Below are 18,621 nucleotides of genomic sequence, written 5' to 3'. Positions count from 1 at the left end.
CGCATTAGGCGGAGGGAGGGAGGAGGAGGGAAGGAGGGAGCGGCAGGCGGACAGATTGATCCAAGCCCGTAACCCCATTAATCAGGCAGCGTGGATCCCCCCCCTCCCCCGGCTTCAGCCCCTTCTGAGCTAAAAGCCCCTTAAATATTTATCACCCCTCCCCCACGGGGGCGAGGGGAGGGGCACGTGGCCCCTCGGTGAGAGCATCCCTAGCCGCCTGGTCCATCCTTGCGCCCGCCCGCCCGTGTGTGCAGATGTGTGCATGTGCTTCTGTGTGCACGCCTGGGTGTGTGAGCCTCACCAGCCCGAGGCCTAGCTGCTGACTTGCCCCACTACAGTCTGAGCAGCTGAGTCCTTTGGGTAGCCTCCTGGTGCTCCTGGAGACTGGCCCTGCTTGGCCCTCCTGAACGAGGGAGGCTTGAGCAAATAGAGCAAGAATGGGGGGGTGGTATTGGGATGGGGGATCTGTGGCCTCTGCACTGTCCTTCCCAGAGAGCAAGGCCGTGACTGGGGCTCAATTTCGACATCCCACCAGATTCCCAGTGCAGGTAGTTAACTTGGGAGAAGAGTCCCAGGCCCATTTTTCTGAAGTACACAGAGACAATGTGGAAGGCTGAAGTACACTCTTCTTCCTTGAGGGCAGAATTATGACTGGGAGTGGCGGGGGGGCGGGCGGAATGTCTACCATTCCCTAAAAAAATGTGGAAAGATGACCCGGGCTTCAGCAGGTTCCCATCACTCCCAAGAGGACAGAAAGGTGGCCCAGAGCTGGAACTGAGATGCTCGTCTCCAGGCTGGATGGCTGGTACCCGGGCAGCAGAGGTCAGCTCCGAGCCCCGCATCCAAGCCGCGGGTTTGGGGGAGCGGAGCCCGCCACCCCCGGCCGTTCCGAGGGTCCCCTCCCCGCCCCTCCCCCAGCATCAAGTGCCACATCTCCTCCTGACTCAGACAATTAGATTCAAAGGATGACCTCACTGCATGCCGTCCCTCACTCGCTGCCTCGGCTCGCTCGCTCGGCTCCCGGCGCGCTGCCTCCCCCTCCCGGCCCGCTTGCCTCCCCGCTCGCCCTCTCGCCCTCTCGCTCGCCCGCTGGCTCCGGCGCGGCCGTGGCGCTCCGGCCCGGCCCCTCGGGGGTGGGGAAGCTCCGGGGACCGATGTCCGCAGGCTGCCGGTCGGACCCACGGAGCGCCCAGCACCGGCCGGGCGCCTGCGCGGGGACCCAGGTCAGTGCGCGCGGCCGCGGGGCCGAGAACTTGTCACCCCGCCGCCCCGCCGCGGCGGGGACCCCCCCTCCCCACCCGCGCCAGCCCGCCAGCCCGCCGCGGCGCTTCCCGCTCCTTCCTCGGCCCCCGCCCCCCGCGGCTGCTCGGCGCTCCCCCTGCCAAGCTGTCTCTCTTCTCTGCGCTTTCTCCCCAGCCCCCCTGCCTCAGCAGCCGGTGGGAGGGACTGGGACTTCCTGAGGTCTCAGGGATGGGGCCGGGGCCCATTGGCTGTAGGCGGACCAGGCCTCTGAGAGGGGAGGGGGCTTTGGCTGTGTCCATCGGCCTGGGGGAGGGGGCTACCGAGAGAGAGGCCTAGGGTGTGGGGGTGACATCTAGACAGGGGGATGAGTTCCTGATATCTCTCTCTTCTCACATCCTGTGGGCCTCTTGCCTAGTTTCATTTGATCCCCGAAGCCTGCCTTCATTTGTCCACACCTCCCAGCTCTCTGCAGTCCCCAGTGCCTGGCTTCGTTTGGCTCCAGTATCTACCTTCTTTGGGGCACTGTCATCTGGATTCCTTATCCCCCACCCCCCTGGCGCCTCAGTCTGATTTCTTCTGCTTTCCTCAATTCGTGATCACCTGGCTTTTATGGGATTGCCCGTGCCTGGCTAGTTTCCTTAGGTGTTGTGCCCGGTGTTTGCTGTCAAGCCTGGACCAGGGAGCACAACAGGGTCTTCCTGGGATGCAAGCAACAGGGCTACAAGCAGAGAGGCAAATGCTGAGAATGTCAGTTGTTCCAGGCTTGGGGACTGGCCAGCTCAGTCTGGATTCCCTTCTGCCTGGACAGCGCCTTAGGACCTAGTATCAGGACCTCCCATCCTGAGAAAGGACTCGCGGGTGGAACTACAGTGCCCAAGAACACTTTAGGGCTCTTGTCCTTAGTGGCCAGTTAGGTGAGAGCCTACTTTGTCCGAGGCTCTGCCTCTGTCTCCACCTCTCTGTGGGCCTGACAGTGATGGGGAGGCTTGGGTGTGATTGTTAGGTGAGGGCTTATTCATCTCCTTCCTACCCACCCACCCCCATCCCCCATCTCTCATCCAGTCTGTCTGGAGGCCTGCTAGCTGGATGTACTAGAGACAGGTAGGGAGCATAGAGCACAGAGGACCAGGGAGAGGATAGGCTGAAAGCTGTTGCTTCTTAGCCTGGAGAAATCAGGGAAGGTAGTACGGCATGGAGCACGGCATGTTTGGGGCTTTTCTGGTACCTGCTGTCACCAGTGCCACCATCTCTCACCCCAGGGTTTCCCCACCCCTGCAGCCTTCCTGGATCTCCCACCATCCCATAATGTTGTTGAAAGCAGGGTCGGAGGAAGAAGGAGCTGCTTGGGAAATCATTGTAATTCTTCGCCTTTTAAAGAAGCGGAGGAGTGACGCGCTCCTTCCTTGTCTCAGTCCTGGCTTCAGCCACGTTGCTTTATCTCCTTTCCTCAAGCGCACCCAGGTTCCAGCCCAGTGTGACTGTCATGAGTGTCTGTGTCTTTCCCATTGGGAGCATGGCGGGCTGAGAGTGACTGGAGAGTTCTGGGTTTTCTGGAAGCATATGGTGGCATCTGTGTGGAGGGTTGACAGCTTTGAGTGTGATAGTATCCATATGTGAGTCGGTGGTCTTTCTGTGTGAGGGAGTCTCTGTGCGCAACTGTGACATATGAGAGAGAGAGAGAGAGAGAGAGAGAGAGAGAGAGAGAGAGAGAGTGCATGCACATGTGTGTGTGTGCACCAGTGTATGAGGCATTGGCAGTGCATGTCTGCAGGGGAGGCCATGACACATGCTTGTGACTGGATGTTAGATTGTATGTGAGGCTGCTGGTATGTCTGCTAAGCACTGGCCGTGTGTGTGTGTGTGTGTGTGTGTGTGTGTGTGTGTGTGTGTGTGTAGATGGGGTCTCTGGGAGGCTCTGCTGGCTGGCTGGGAGCATTCTCTAGCATGTGCCTCTTCCCAGCGTGAGGTGAACACTGGGTCCTGTGTCATCCTGAATTGCTGGTGTGTGTGAACATGTGGGCATGTGTACTCACGCCTGTGTTTACCATCAGGAACAGATTGTGGAGAGCAGGGAGAGGGAGGGAGGATGGCTTGCTCTTACCCAGCAGAGCAGAAGGTTCCTCAGAAGTAGCATGCATGGTACACGTGCATGCTAAGGGGGCAGAGAAAACAGAACATTGTTCCATAAGGAAAAGGAGACTTCTCCCCCCACCAACTCTGGCTCTGCCAAAAAGACCATCTTCAGTTCTTCCTGTTACAAACTCATGCTTCGAGTGCCCTGCTGGGGTGTGTGTGTGTGTGTGTGTGTGTGTGTGTGTGTGTGTATCCCTGCATGGATTTTTTTTTTTTGACAGTCTCTTTACATAGCCCTGGCTGTTCTGGAACTCGCCCTGTAGTCCAGGCTGGCCTCGAACTCATGGAGGTCTGCCTGCCTCTGCCTTCTCAGGGCTGGGATTAAAGGCATGTGCCACCATGCCCAACCAATGTCTATAGTTTCAAGGGTGTGCTGTACTATAGTAGTGATCTGGTAGGGGTGGGGGTAGAGAAACAAGCCTTTGATCTAGGCTCCCAGTCTGAAGAGCCATTTTGTCTGTTCTGTCTCCATGGAGGGCACTACAGTGCCCTCGTCTTCCTGCGTTCACACTTGCTGTAGACCCTTTCCTTCCACCTACCCCAGCTAGAGAGAGTTTCTTTCAGCCATATGTTCTTGCCTATCCCCCCAGAGATCATGGCATTCTGGCTCTCTACTCTCCCCATGCAGTGGGTACCCCCCCCACCCCACTGCCCTTCACATAACTGGTATATTGGCCCTTTTTGGGTGGAGGGCTCCTTCTGGTTCTTCTGTAAACCACAAACTTTGGACTGAGCTTGGCCAGTAGGAAGTTTGTCACCTGTGCCTCCGATTCTGTGAAGCTGTCCAGAGCATGTGCCCAAAGAGAGAACATGAATTCCTCTGTTCTTTCCTGCTCCCCGTGCAAGAGGCAGGGGCTGCTGGAGCAAATGCCTTCTGAAGAGACAAGCCCAGACCTCCTGCATCTAGAGGTCTGCTCCGAGTACAGTTCCAGGGCTCCGAGTGGACCTCTCCATGTGGGCTCAGGCTGGCGGGATGGATTCTCATCTTTCCAGGACATGTCCCCAGCTGCTCAGTCAGACCCATCGTAGGAGGGCCCCAGGCTCTTCTAACACGCCTGTACACACGTGCAGCAAGCAGGGCACGCACATGCTGAACTCAGGGTCCCCACGGTACAAGAGGCTGGGGGTGGGGGTGTGTGAGCACTTAGAGTCCAGGCTGCTGCCAAGATCCATCGGAATCTCTGTGTCCCCCCCCACGGGCCCCCATCTCCGGCTCTGGAGGTCACAACAGCAGGTGCGGATACCCACCCCCCCAACTCACTCACATTGGGGCGGCCTCCTTTTCTACAACCTCAGCCAGAGGCTGGAGCTGGGAAATTGCTATTGCTGCCTCCGTCTTGCCCTCCCTCCCACTGGTGCTCAGCCGTATCCTACCCCTTTTAAGCAGGAGGGGGCACACGTGCTGGTGTGGGGTCCTTTCCCCTGGGCACTCAGGCTTGCCGTGGGAGGGGCCATAGCAGCCCAGAAGGAGAAGAAGGCTTGAATCCCAACCTCAGTCACAGCTTCTGGGTCCTATGTCGCTTGGTGGCACCAAGAGATGAGAGGAAGAGGAGGGCTGGATTCAAAGGAGGGAAAGGGATAGAACCAGAGACAAGAGAGTCAGAAAGACAGGAGGGAGGCATGGAACTATTGAGTGGGAGCCTATAGCCCAGGAGTGGCCCTGACCTGTGCCCTCTTCCTTTCTCTCCCCTTCCTCCCCCCCCGCCCCCCCCACGTGAGGGGACCTGCTGGCCAACTGCCAGGAGCCAGGCCTCCCTCCTTGGCCTGGTCCTCCTCCAATCCAGCCTGTGAACCATTCAGGCCTCTGCACCAGCCCCCTCCGCCCACACTGTCCAGGCTGTCTAGGCCTGGTGGGATCTGGGGGCCTCCAGCCTAGACTCCTCCCCTCCTGGAGCTTCCTGCCCTGTCTCTCCCAAGCTCCCCCTTGTCCAGGCCAGGGCTAATTTTCCCTGCTCACCCTATCCTTGTCCCCATGTCTCCTCTCTCTTGCTTCATCCTAATTTCTCCACAGGTTGGAGGCTCGCTGATATCCCAGACCTTTACATCAGTGTCCCCTTTGCCTGCCTTATGCCCATATGTAGGACCTTTAGGCTGCTCTGAGGAGATGGGAAGGGTGCCCTTTCTACTCACGCTGTGCGAGATTGGAGTTTGGAGTTGTCAACACTGTGAACGAGTCACTTCAGTCCTGTTCAGGCACTGCAAGGAGTCCTGGCCAGTGACCACTGGATCTCAGTTACCCAACTTGGAGATGGATTAGTAACCTTGCTTTGAGGTCACTTCGTGAGGCAGCCCTTCTCCTTCACGGTCAAGGGCAGAGTGAACATTCCTAACCCTCACGCCAGCCTCCACCCATAGCTACTACAGATCACACACACCCAGCTGGGGCTGAGACCCAGGCAGCACTCAGCAGTCCTCCCAACCCACAGCCCAATCTGTTTTTAAAGGGATTCCCCCAAACTTCTGGTTGTAGCTCTGCAGACATAAGGGGGGGGAGTTTCCAAACAGCACCCCCCCTCCAAATTGTCCGTTTAGCTAGGCAACAAGTGAGGTGGGGACATAGAGCATCTGGGACATTGCTGGGGCTGGTAAGAGTGGTCTTGGGGTCCAGAATCCTAAACCAGACTCCAGTACTGGGTAGTTGAGGTCACCAGTGTGTAGCTTGTCGCTGTCTGGCAGTATTACTAATGGTTACTGTCAGCTTCCATGGGTGATAGCATTTCTGTGAACTGGTATCATTCGGTATGCCATTGAGTCTGTCACCATCTTTGTGTCAGAACTGTATCCATGTCAACATCTCTGCTACTCTGTGTGACTGTATCCATTTCAACAGGTATCAGTGCATTGTTGGTGTTGTGATTGACTCTTACTGCAACATTGTTACTGTGGTGACTGTCAGTGCTTGTGTGTCATTGTGCAAGGTGCAATTGTATCATTTCCTCTGACTTATTAACATTGTGTGGTAGTGTCTTTGTGTCACAGTGGGACAGTGTCACTCAATTGGAGCCCTAGGATTTGTCTTATATGTTGTTTGTATATGTAGGTACTGATGACACGGGGTTCCACATGAGAAATGGTATTGGAAGCTTGTGTTGTAAGGCACAGGGCTGCTTTCATGATGTTTGGGCACTCTGCTCCATCTTTATTCTGGGACTGACCTCTTTGCGTGATCCATAAAGGAGCCTAGGCTGGGGTACAACCTTCTCTGGGGTTGTATGACATTTATCATCTAGATCTATCCTGGAGTCCTAAAGTAAGGATTTGGGAAAGGAGCTGTTTGTTCTGAGATGGGAGTTGGTGGTGATGGAGGGCAGAGAGGTGGTGGCAGTTTTTGTTTTGTTTTGTATCAGTAGAAGCAAGGGGGGGTGAGGCTTTATTCCCCCCCCCTTTCCTAGAGACTGAGCTTTTAGATCCCCAGCGAGAATCTTTCCAACTGCAGGAAGAACCTGCTCTTGCACCTTACCAGTCCTGGTGGCTGCACTGACTGCTCGCCACCTACCAGCTACAGGAGTCACACGGGCTTTTGAGATGGTCTAGGGTGGGCATAGTGAGCCTTTGTGTCTGTCTTCTCAGTTGGAATAGCTGCAGTTTCCAGCCAGGGTGCCCTGTCTTCTGCCTCATGTCTTTTCTTCAACTTCTGTCTCTGGTCCTTGCCCCTGTCAGTACCCACTCAGTGCTCTGCCTCACCACGCCTGTTTCTCTTACCCAAGGCTCTGTGTGCCCAGACCCTGCAGTGTCTGTCTTGATACCCCACCCCCACTCTCTGCAGCACTAGCTAGCTCACTAGCTCTCAGCAGCACCCGTCTCCTGTGGCTGCAGCCCCGTTGGCCCAGGGCCCGGCCCTTACAGTAACTCATCGGGCTGATGGAGGCGACTTTGATGAAGAAGCCTCCCCTCCCCCTGTGGGGGCCTGACTCTGTGTGTGTGTGTGTGTGTGTGTGTGTGTGTGTGTGTGTGTGTGTGTTTGTACGCTGGGGAGGATGCATATGTGTCTGTCTTGGACATCTTCTGCCTCCAGAGCGTGACTAGAACCTAGAAGGAGCAGAGAGCAGGGGCTTTGCTCTCTTGCCCTGAAACTCCCTCCGGATCTAACCTCTGACCCGTCTGCTTGCTTGCCTACCTGCCTGCCTGCCCATGTGCTGCTTCTTGTTCCCAGGTGGTGGTCAGTGGACTGGCACTGAGGCGGAAGATCTAGGCGAAAAGCATGGACAGATGGATGGCACAGAGAGAGGGAGGGAGGGTCTAAAGGCCACCTTCCAAGGCTGGGGGTTGGGGGAGCCAGGTAGGATTCCTGCCTCTCTCTCTCTCTCTCTCTCTCTCTCTCTCTCTCTCTCTCTCTCTCTCTCTCTCTCTCTCTCTCTCTCTCTCTCTCTCTCTTTCTCCACAACCAGCTCAGCATCCTAGCTGACTTGGGGTCATTTTATGATTGGCTAGTTCTGTGTCTTTAGTCATTGTCCTAACCTCCTAGACCTGAGGAGTGGCTGGAGATGAGGAATGATTGAGAGTCATTAGGGACCTGCCCAAAAGGGAACCCAGGCCCTAGGAGGCACTGGTGTGGAAAGGGGTCAAGGTCACACCAGCAGAGAGTACCTGTGGCTATGGCCATAAGGACAGGCAGGCTCAGAGGAGGGCAAGTGTCTAGGGTGAGCGGAGGATAGCCAAGAGGCAAGTGGGAGCCGGGGGCCCATAAAGGAGCTCTCAGGAAGGCAGGCTCACTCCCACCCTCGTCACCACAGCCTGATGCCCACCTTCCTCTGCCCTTTCTCTGGGTGTACCTGGCAGTGTGTCAGCTTCTCTGGCTGTGTGTCTGGCTGACTCTTTGGCAGTGTGTCTGATGCTATCTCTGGCTGTGGCCCTGAGTCTGGCAATGCTCTTGGTGGCGCAGCTACTTCCTGACTGAGGGAGCGAGCATTCGGCTGCAGCTCTGGGTCTCTCTCTAGTTTCTTGTCTGAGTGGATGCCTGTTTGCGTCTAGCGTTTTCTCTGCTTGTGTATCAGACTTTCCCTGGCTGCATTTCTGACGGTGTCTCTGTCTGCTGTTGGTTTCTTTGCCCGAGTTCTTGTTCTCCCTCGCTGGGGTCTACTGAAGCAGCTTGCTGTGCTTTTGGCGGCTGCTTTGGTGTGCTGGCTGTACTCTGGTCACTGCTTATCTGGCTGTATCCATCTTTGTCTGATGGGCTCTCTGACAGTGCTAGTGTAGAGCTGATTGTTTGGGTCCGTATCTGGTTGTTTGGGTCTGTGTTTCTGGCCAAGGTCTACTGCGAGGCTGGCTGGACCTGACAGCAGCCATGGTTAAATCTCACAGTAGCCCCTGGGGTCTATCTTTGGATCTCTGCTTCTGCATGGTTGGTAGTCCCCCAATTTCCATCCTCAGAGTGGAAAACAAGAGAGCCTGTGCTGCAGGAAATCTTTCCTTGCCTCAGGTCTGTGCTTGTGCTGCGGTGGGGGAACTGGACTGATTCCGGGAGGAAGGCTATTAAGTGGGGGAACCACTGGGTTCTTCCTGGCTTCTGGGAACATATCCTGGATGTACTTTGTGTACCTGCATGAGTATATGTAGACATGGGGCTGGGAGTCCCGGGTTGTTGAGACCATGTGTCTAAGGTAAAGGGTGTTCTAAGACCTTTGGTAAGGACTTACATTATGAGCAGTCTTCATTTTCTTTTGATCACTGATGCACAGTAAAGCCGAAGCAACCTCTGACTTAGCTAGCATACACACACCACTGTCTTGCTGCCCTGAGTTTCCCAGAGCCCAGTAGGAGTCTATGTGGAGGCCAGTGATAGATCAAAGGGGCTCTCGAACATCCAGGTTTCAGGCTTTCCTCCCCAGGAGTATAGCAGGTAGCCTTATAGTCAAGGCGATCTGGAGACGTGCAGACCCTCAATTAAGCTAAAACATCGCCCTTTCTATTTGTGGTGTGTATACCTAATTAGCTAAGCTCACTGGTAGAGAGATGTTTTTTAATTTTGAAAAATGGCCCTGGCATTACCAATGTCCTATAACTCATCCATGGCTGACTACATTCTGTAGTCAGCAGTCTTTACTGAATGACAAACCGCTGTAGTTGTCTTTTAACCTCTTAGCGAACCTTTCCTATGGGAGCCAATATCCCGGCTTCCATTTCTGGATACGGGACACCCAAACCCCACTAAGAAGGGTGTTTGGGGGTCAAGGTGCCCTGGCTCAGGGACTGAAGTTTCCCAACATTCCTGGAAAGCAGCACCCCAACCCCACCCAGAGGTGCCTGCCCTGGCTGATGCTGCTCCATCCCCAACCTGTTTCTCCCCACAGATGGCTGCTTCTGTCCCATGGGCCTGCTGTGCTGTGCTTGCCGCCGCCGCCGCTGCTGTCTACACGCAGAAACACAGTCCACAGGGTGAGTGCTTGGGAGAACGGCTTGCCCATTCCCCCACCCCCACCCCCAGAACCGTACATGAGCCCTCGTTGGCACACCTGCACACAGATGCCCCCAAGAGCCACACTATGGCACTGTCCCACATACATCACCCAAAGGACCTGTAGTCACGTGACAGTGGTAAGCAGGCTGACCCACTGATTCTCACAGGCACTACCCTCACCTGGGTAGTCACATGCAGATTGTGTCTCTGGCTTGAAATAATTTGTCCTATAGGGAAGGAAGGTAGAGGGTCCAGGCAGGAGGAGACAGGCAGGTGGGATAAGAGTTGGGAATGGAGGTGGCCGGGGACGGAGCTCTTGTAAAGTATTTGGATAAGATGTGTATGGGGGTGTAGGAGCATTTAAGAGTCTGGGCAAAACTTACAGGCTACTTACTCTCTGATGTCAGCTTTATCCTTGAAGGAGAAAAGTGACAGAGATGGCGGACAGACATCAAGATAGATGGGACAGGGCTGGTGACTAAGGTGGGCTGGGTATTTGGAGCGGCTGGAGGAGGGAGACACTGCTTGGGGGTTGGGTGATTGGTAGCCTCTCTACCCCCCCCCCATCTGTTTGTCTAGAGAGGTCTGAGTCCCCATATCTTATAGGACAAGGAGCTGTACCTCCTGCTGGGGGAAACATAATTCCCTTTTAACTTGACTATCAGCCCTTTAACTACATTAAAGTCTGAACTTGCAAGTTGTCTCCAATTAGGTTCCCCAAGTTCCTTCATTGACATTCAGTCCTGCCTCCACCTTGGCTGGGGGAGGCAGAAGCAGGGCATGAGAGGGAATAACTTTCGGGCCCAGGCATTTAACAGATCTTAATAGCTGATCTCCATCCTCCTCAAGACTGTGCATGGGTTGAAAGGGTAGTGACAAGGCCTCCATGGCAATTAAGGCCCGGAGAGAGCCTGGGCAGTTCCAGAACTCCTGGCTGGATCGGCACAGGGCCTAGCAGGTGCCTCTCTGCCTTATGTGCAAAGGTCTCTATGTACATTACAGTCAGGGCTGCATATGGCCAGGGTCCTGGCATAAAGTCACACACAGTTCCAAGTGTGTGAGACTTTTTCTAGTTAGGTGAGAGCATGGCTCTGTTTGGGTGACTCCGAGTGCCTGTATCCTTAGGCTATGTATTACCTGAGTGAATACAGCCCCTGTAGGGGCTGTTATCAACGTATCTGAGACCATGTCCTGTGTATAATAGTCTGTTTTTCTTCTTATTAAAACTCACCCTGTCCATGAGACCCTGTCCTCATGAGTGATTGTACTTCTAGGTGATAGTTCCTTTATTTGTACGTGCCTTGTGGTATTGTGTCGGGTGTAACCGTCCCCCATGTGACTGAAACCCAGGTGTGACTGTGAGCTTGTGATGAGCAGACAGTGTATGCTGCTGCTTTGTGGGTGACCATCCTCATCCTGTGTGTGGCGATAAGAAGTTGCTTTGGACGCCCCGGGGGGACCGTTTCCGGCACGTAGTCCCCATGTGAGTCTGTGTGTGCAGGTGTGAGAGAGCCATCAGTTCTGTCCCTCTGTGTTCCCCTCATCCATGACCTCATCCTGTCTCTGTCTCTCATCTTGGCTTCTAACAACCTTTTCACAGCTGATCCCGTTGGAGCATTTGTCACCGCGTCAGGGCCAAGAACCCCACCCTCCCCCTGCTGCTTGATTTAATTTTTGAAACGGACAGCACATCAGGAGGGGCACCTACGGGGTTGTCCAGAGACAGAGGATCAAGCCCGTGCTGTTCCCAAAGCTGTTGCATGGTCATGCATATTGCAGCTGTGTTATTGTGACAGTCATGACACTGTGTGATTGTCATGCAGTCGTTGTGTGTCTCCTCTGCCCTTTGTTGTTGCTATCGGATTGTGTCTCCATGGTTTTTTTTTTTTCCTCCCAAGGCAGACAATGTGTGATGGGTGAAGTGTTTAGTCCGCCGCTATTGCATTTGTTATCAGGAGGTGTCTCCTCATCTGTGGCTGTGCCACCCATCCCCTGACCCGGTCCTGAAGGGCCATACCCATACCAAGACTAGGTTTGTTCTGAGCGGCTTTTGGTCAATGTTGATATGTTACCGCTGGGACCCCGATGGCCACGCCCCCTCCCCAACGGTCAGTTTTCAGCCTCCTCAGGCAGCTGGATGCAGAGTCTCTGTTGGGGGGGGTTGTGTGGAGAGAGGGGCTTGGCATGTTTCCTGGAAGCTCCAGGTTTTTGGAAGGGAGGTTGGAAGGGGGCTCAGTGGCCGGAGCTATTTGATTGAGGGGGGGCTCGATGGCCTGAGTCTTGGACACTGGGCCTCTCTGGTCAGGGGGAGGCCCCCATTCAGTCTCTGGTCCAGCTTCACAGCTGTGGCCTCCAAGGCCCCCAGCCACCGCCCTTCCGCCTGTTCATCCTCTGTTCGTCTGGTCCCAAGCCCCACAGACAAGTGGTCAGGGCTGGCTCTGTTTCCTGCTTCCCCCTCCTCCGGACAGGGACAGAGAGGCTCAAAGAGGGGCAAGGCAGAGACAGGCAGCAAGAGGGAGGCAGACACAGAGACCCTGGCCAGGGAGGGTGACAGAGGCAGCAAACTATACAGATGCCCCAGCCCAGAGACAAGCAGTCCTGGGAAAGGGGCTACATTGAGGGGGGTGACTGAGGAGCCCTTGGGGGGAATCTCTCCCCCTCCCCCAGCAGTCCTGGTGGTGTTAACAAGTCTAATTAAGAGGCCACTGGCCCAACTTAATTGGCTCGTTAACAGGAATTGCCTCTGAAAATCCCCCAACTCAGCAGGGTGGCTCTCCGGAGGGGAGCCGTGAGCGAGTGTTAACGAGGGATCCCGCAGCCCCCCCTGCCCCCTCCCCATCCCTCCCTTTCCCCTCCCACCCTCACTGCACAGATCTGGCTGGGATGAGGGAAGCATCTGCCCTTCCAGGCTCAGGGGGCAGGAGGTGGGGGTGTCTGAAGATTCCGATCCAGCATGCTGGCCCCTCTGCCGCTGCCTGTGGATCTGCCTCTGTGACTGTCCCGCTCGTTCGCTGGCTCTTCCACCTGGTGCTCTTTCTGGACAGGTGCTCCCTTCCATCCTTCTATGTCCAGTCTCCTGGGTTCTGTCCATCACGCCTGGGTGGGCCTGGGCTGCCAGGCCCAGGGTAGGGGTTTGATTTTAGTTCTGACAGGCCTCTCCTGGGGGCAAGTGAGGGATGAGCAGATCACTCCCTCAGTCCCGGCCCCCACCCCACCCCACGCAGTTTCTGCTTCACAAGGTTGACAGTTGCCAGGAGTTCCCCAGGGCTTCCTTCCTCAGGGTCTGCCTGCTTTCCCTTCTGCTATTGCCCACAGCCTGGATGGTTAAGGTGGGAGTTAAGGAGGAGCTTGTGTGGAGTGGGCTGGGCCGTGGTGTGTGTGTGTGTGTGTGTGTGTGTGTTGGATAAAGGACAGAGACAGGACAGAAAGAACTTGCCTCTGTAATGTCAGCAAGGGAGACAGACCCAGAGATACAGATCATGGCACAGGGAGGGTGACAGAGGCAGCAAGCAGGACAGATGTTCCAGCATGGGGCTGGGCTTGTTGGTGGCAAGAAGTTAGAGCCAGAGAGGTGAGGAAGCGTAGTAAAAGATTCAGAGACAGAAAGGGAACTGGATTTTCACTTAGATTCTTCCAAATGCTAAATGATCTCTCCCCACAGCCCCCCCTCTCCTTCCCTCACCCCTCAGAGGGTCTCTGTACACACATGTGTACCAAAACAAAGACACTCACACACTTGTACAACCATGGAGAAGTTCTGCATGGGCCGGCCCCATCCCTCCGGCTCACGCACCTCCGTCTCTCTGGCAGCGCATGCTCACCTGAGTGGCTAGGCAGGACTGTGACCTGTGGATTTTGTCTTGTGCCCTCCCTGCCCTCACAGAGGCACCCCACGTGCAGTATGAGCGTCTGGGCGCAGATGTGACGCTGCCGTGTGGGACAGCGAGCTGGGATGCAGCTGTGACATGGAGGGTAAATGGGACAGATCTGGCCCCTGACCTGCTCAACGGCTCTCAGCTGATACTGCGAAGCTTAGAACTGGGCCACAGTGGCCTGTACGCCTGTTTCCACCATGACTCCTGGCACCTGCGCCATCAAGTTCTTCTACACGTGGGTTGTAAGTATTGCTATGGACTCTGACCTCCCATTGGATGCCTTAGCTTTGTTAAGAACCAGGCTGAGTCCCCTTCCCATTGGGAGGGGCGGAAAGCAGAAAGCTTCCACCTACCTGACCTTTGTCTTCTGATCCTACCCAAGCCTGTCCCTCTGACCTCTTGAGTCTCATCTTGCTCAGTGACTCCAAACCCCTTGTCACTTTGCCTACCTGTGTAGAGGTCTTTAAATCCTGAAGTCCCTTTTGTCCCCTGTGGCATAGCCGGCATAGGAGGGCTAACAGTGTTTGGTGGGTAGAAAGGGATCCTAGGGTCACAGCTCTGAGCTGGAGTTGTTTCACTGGGTCTGCTCCCATAGGCGACAGCCAAAGTGCCCGAGGAAGGGAAATGGGGCATAAGGTTATTACATGCAGGAGCAGTCTGGGAAGCCCCAGGGGAGGAAGAAGGCTTCCTATAGGGGGAGATGGGTGGAGATCTGGACTTAGAAGATACACGGAAACAGAATTTCTTTCTATTTGTATTTTTGTTGTTTTTATTCTATTCTATTTTTATTTTATTTTTGAAATAAGGTCTCACTCTGTCACCCTGGCTGGCTAGGAGCTAACAAAGTAGAGACCACACTGGCCTTAAATTCACAGAGATGGGCCTGCCTTTGCCTCTGGAGTGCTAAGGTCAAAAGTGTACATCACCACACCTGGCTGGGAACATGTCTGACAGAACTGACTAGGCCACAGAGCCACTTGGGTTGATGACAGTGGGAATGGGGGAAGTGCCAGGAAATTGCTGAGTGGCATGGTCTGAGTCAGGTTCAGACAGTGAAGCACAGAGGTGGGAGTGAGGGAGAGGCAGGAAGGAGGCCGCCATGGTGCAGGAGACATGCCGAGGACCTAGGACCAGAGAATAGAGTTGAAGATGCAGGGATGTTGAGCACTCAGAGACTGTGGGAAGGTGGAGAGCGAGGGCTGGCGGGAAGGTGGAGAGGGATGGGGACGAGGTCACTATGACAGGAAGAAGCAAGAGTGAACCGTGTGTTCTGTTTGGACAGTGGCTGGGCTTCAGTCTCCCTAGATTCAGATCCAAGATGTGAATCTAAAGACAAGCTGTTTAGTTTTCAACTGATGGAAACCTCACAGAGTGGCGAAGAGATACAAAGGAGGGAAGTTAAGTTGTTAATAAAATAAAAAATGAGTAGTTAGCAGGAAGGGAAAGTGGTTCAGCAGGTAGACTCTGTGTTCTCATACAGCAGAGAAAGAACCAGTTCCTGCAGGCTGTCTTCTGATCTCCAAACATGCATGGCATGACACAAATGCACCACACATGCCAAATATGATGATGATGATGATGAATAATGAGGTATTAGTGGGAATGATGCACATACGATAACCTCAACACTCAGGAGACAGAGCAGAAAAATTCCATTTTGAGGCTGACCTGCCCTATCCAGTGACAGCTGTCTCAAAAAAAATGCATGTTATCAGGTGTTTGTTGTCTCTTGATGATGAGAGCCACCAGCGAGGGCACTCTGGGTAAGATGTGAAAGGCACCCTCAGAGTTGTCCTCCTGGGGTAAGGGAATTCGAGTGTTTAACTCTCCTGCCGTTAGTGATGGAGGAGTCTCCTGGGCTGGGGGCCTGCTTGGGGTCTTTTATTACCTCGCACTTCGGGGGCAATGCTTTGGTGGCCAGAGAGGTCTCTCCAGAAAATAATTGCAGAAGTTGGCAATGGAGCAGGCAAGATCTGCAGCTCTGTAGACATCTGCTATAGATGTTACTAGACGGTCCTTGTGAGGGAAACCTGGAATTGGTCCAGAGCGAAGGCAAAGGGCTCAAGGGCTCAAGGGGTTCAAGGCCAGGCAGCTCCTGGAGATGGAAATTCAGTGCTTGTCATTATTACAACTGAGAGGGGATGAGATGGGTAACGGAGAGACTGTAGAAGACAGAACTGAACCCTGAAGATTATCAGTAAAGTGTTGATGGAGAGGAAGAGCCAGCAGGAAGGAAGATGGGAGAACAGTGTGATTGGTCAAAAGAGTCAAGGGATGCAGCATGATGAGGTCATCAGCTTGGGGGCCAGTGGGCAGGTGCCCAACATGGTGATGTCACCAGCTGTGGGGAGGGTGGTAGGTGGGCAGGTGTACAGGTGTTAAAGCGTGGTGAGGTCATCAGCTGGGTGGGGGGGGCAGGTGCTCAGGTGCCCAGTATGGTGAGGTCATCAGCTGCGGAGAGGGGGGTAGGTGGCAGGTGCACAGACAGTATGGTGAGGTTATCAGCTGGGGGGGGGGTTAGGTGGGCAGGTGTACAGGTGTTAAGCGTGGTGAGGTCATCAGCTGGGGGGCAGGTGGACAGCTGCCCAGCTCTTGGCCAACAGAGCGATTGTTTGGAAAACCCTCCATCTTTTCTCCTGAGCTAAAGATTCAAGCTCCTTTGGCCTCATTACATTTGGATTTAACTTACTTGACAGCCAAAAGATAGTTCTTTTTACTCCCTGGAAGCAACCTGGGAACAAACCTTTCCCATCGTTCAGAGGCCAGTGTAGACAACCATGTGAAATGGTAGGCTGAAAAGTTGCTCAGGGCCGCCCACTAAAATGCCCACCACTGGGGCTGAATGAGGTGTGAAAGTACGTTACTATAGATACCCTTTCCTGGGGGAACATTGTTATCCTTTTTTTCTTTTTCCTTTCTTTCCTTTCTTTCTTGAGACAGGATTTCTCTGTGTAGCCCTGTCTGTCCACTAGGATTAAGGTTGTGTAGCGCACTGCCCACCTGGAAAAGCATTTCAAATTGTGTTTAAATTGAAGAGATGGTACTCAGGCCAAATGTCTTAAATGTGAGCCAACAATGGAGTGATCCCTGTTGTTGTTTATGGAGAAATGCAGGACCAGCTTAGCCCTCCTTGGTTTAGCACCGGGTAACAGTGGGAAAACTCAAGATTGGGCCCAGGCCCTTATGTGGGAAAGGGTCTGCTCTTTGAGTGCTGTAGAATGAGACCATCGGACCACAGTTCCCCTCACCCTCCTGACTTCTCAGTTGGGCTCCCCAAATGATGACTAAGGCTGGTAGTAATGGCTGGTGTCTGGTAACCCTCAAGCTAGTTTCTGGTGCTGTGATCTTTGAAGAGGAATTGAATTTTGACGTAATGTCCCTAGTCCTTACTAAAAGGATATGGCCGCATCATCTCTTTTGTGACCAGAGTCCAGAGCACTTAGATACGGCCCAATATAGTCCCTTGACCTTGCCCCTCAGGGGAAAAGTGGCCGTGAATGGGCTGTAGCATCTCTAACAGGTACTTATCTCCCGCTGCCTTATTTCCGTCTAAGGATCTGGTTAGAGGAACGGGGTTATTAATTAAGACCATCATGGTCACTTTATGTTAATAACAAGAGGCTGGATTTGAAAACACTCAATTTCAAAGTATTCTTCTTGCCAGCTTCCCAAGAGCACGGTGATGTCACCTGTGGTTTGTGGGTCCTTTAGACCAATAATTATTATTTAATATTTACCCTTAACATGTACAATTTTTTATTTCCAAGTTTCCAAAGGAACTTGGCCATAGTGATACTCTGGTAGAAGACTCCCTAACCAGACAGTTCCCTGCTGCATTTCTCCTGACCCATCTCCCTGCCCTCAGGTGAATCCCCACAGCAGCAAGGCGGCTCCTGCTGACATCTTGGGAAACGGGATCACAATGCCCCTTTTAGTAGCATATTTTTTCTGTTTACTGGACAGTGCCTATCATTCCAATCTTAAGCTAAAACAAACCAGAGATTAAAATAATTTTTAAATGGACAGTTTCTTGTTCAGCCCCTCCCATCAAGAGTCATCAAGATAGAGGCTCCAGGTTCAACAACTGCTGCTCTGCCCCCCCCCCCCGTACCACCCCACCCAAAGCTCTGTTTGGCTGGGAGGGAAAGACTGTGGCTAAAAATGTCAAGGAGAAGTGAGTGGGAGGCAGAAGAGGGTATTTGGGAGTCCAGAACTTAGGGTACCTCAAGGGATCCCACAAGCAAAGGTTAAGACAGGCCATGGGCCTTGAATGCCAGGTGGGAGGGGGTGTGGGTGTGGCGTGGGCAGGGCCGCAGCAGAAGGGTCAGTGCGCCCCACCCTGGCCTGATCTGGCTTGGCCCAGGGTGTGGGCAGCCTGCCTCTTCTCCTCTCTAGGCCAGCGGGCAGGCCTCATGCGTGCTGGGGGCTCCAGCCCAGGCGGGCTGGCTAGATGAGAGGAAAAACATGCGGTTTGGTGGGCTGGACATGGAAAAACAAGCCAATTAGGAGGAAAACAAACAAAGCTCAGGCCAGCAGAGGCACACGCACACATGAACACGCACACGGCCCTGAATGGGATTCAGACACTGTCCCCAGCTGACACAGTCACTTAGGCATCTCAGGAACCCCACAAGAGGAAGTCAGGGTGCTCGGGTATCTGAGAGCATGCTGTGTCCCCAGGTATGATTGTCGAGTATCCCTGTAAGAGTTTGCTCAGTCACCCTGTTGTGGTCCAGCCCATTTGTGGACATGCTGGGAGCTCAGTGTATCTTCTTAGACCCATCGTTTGGAAAGCACACGCAAAGCCAGGTGTGACAGCTCATGCCTTTAGTGCCAGCATTTGGAAAGCAAAGGCCTTTGGGCCTCTCTGAATTTGAGGCCAGCCTGGTCTACATAGTGAGTTCTAGGCCAGTCAGGGCCACATGAGACCCTGCCTCAAGAAAGAAGAAGGAGGAGGAGGAGGAGAAGAAGGAG

The 18,621-nt window shown here is 54.1% G+C and overlaps 1 protein-coding gene across 7 annotated transcripts in view; it reads left to right on the top strand.

Annotated features, from left to right (window-relative positions):
* The window catches only part of Cntfr (ciliary neurotrophic factor receptor), a 38,024-nt gene that overhangs the window by 10,749 nt on the left and 8,654 nt on the right, over positions 1 to 18,621 (top strand). For 6 of the 7 annotated variants that reach the window (XM_029475832.1, XM_021160395.2, XM_029475831.1 and 3 more), the window contains exons 3-4: positions 9,666 to 9,750; positions 13,656 to 13,889. In XM_029475832.1, the coding sequence (XP_029331692.1) occupies positions 9,666 to 9,750; positions 13,656 to 13,889 (319 nt within the window). Of the gene's footprint in view, positions 1 to 1,166; positions 1,224 to 9,665; positions 9,751 to 13,655; positions 13,890 to 18,621 lie in introns of those variants that run through there. The other variant, XM_029475833.1, reaches the window with a different exon arrangement.

Source organism: Mus caroli, chromosome 4 (assembly GCF_900094665.2).
Source record: "Mus caroli chromosome 4, CAROLI_EIJ_v1.1, whole genome shotgun sequence".
In the NCBI taxonomy this organism is placed as follows: domain Eukaryota; kingdom Metazoa; phylum Chordata; class Mammalia; order Rodentia; family Muridae; genus Mus; species Mus caroli.
This window is presented reverse-complemented; position numbering and strand designations above follow the sequence as displayed.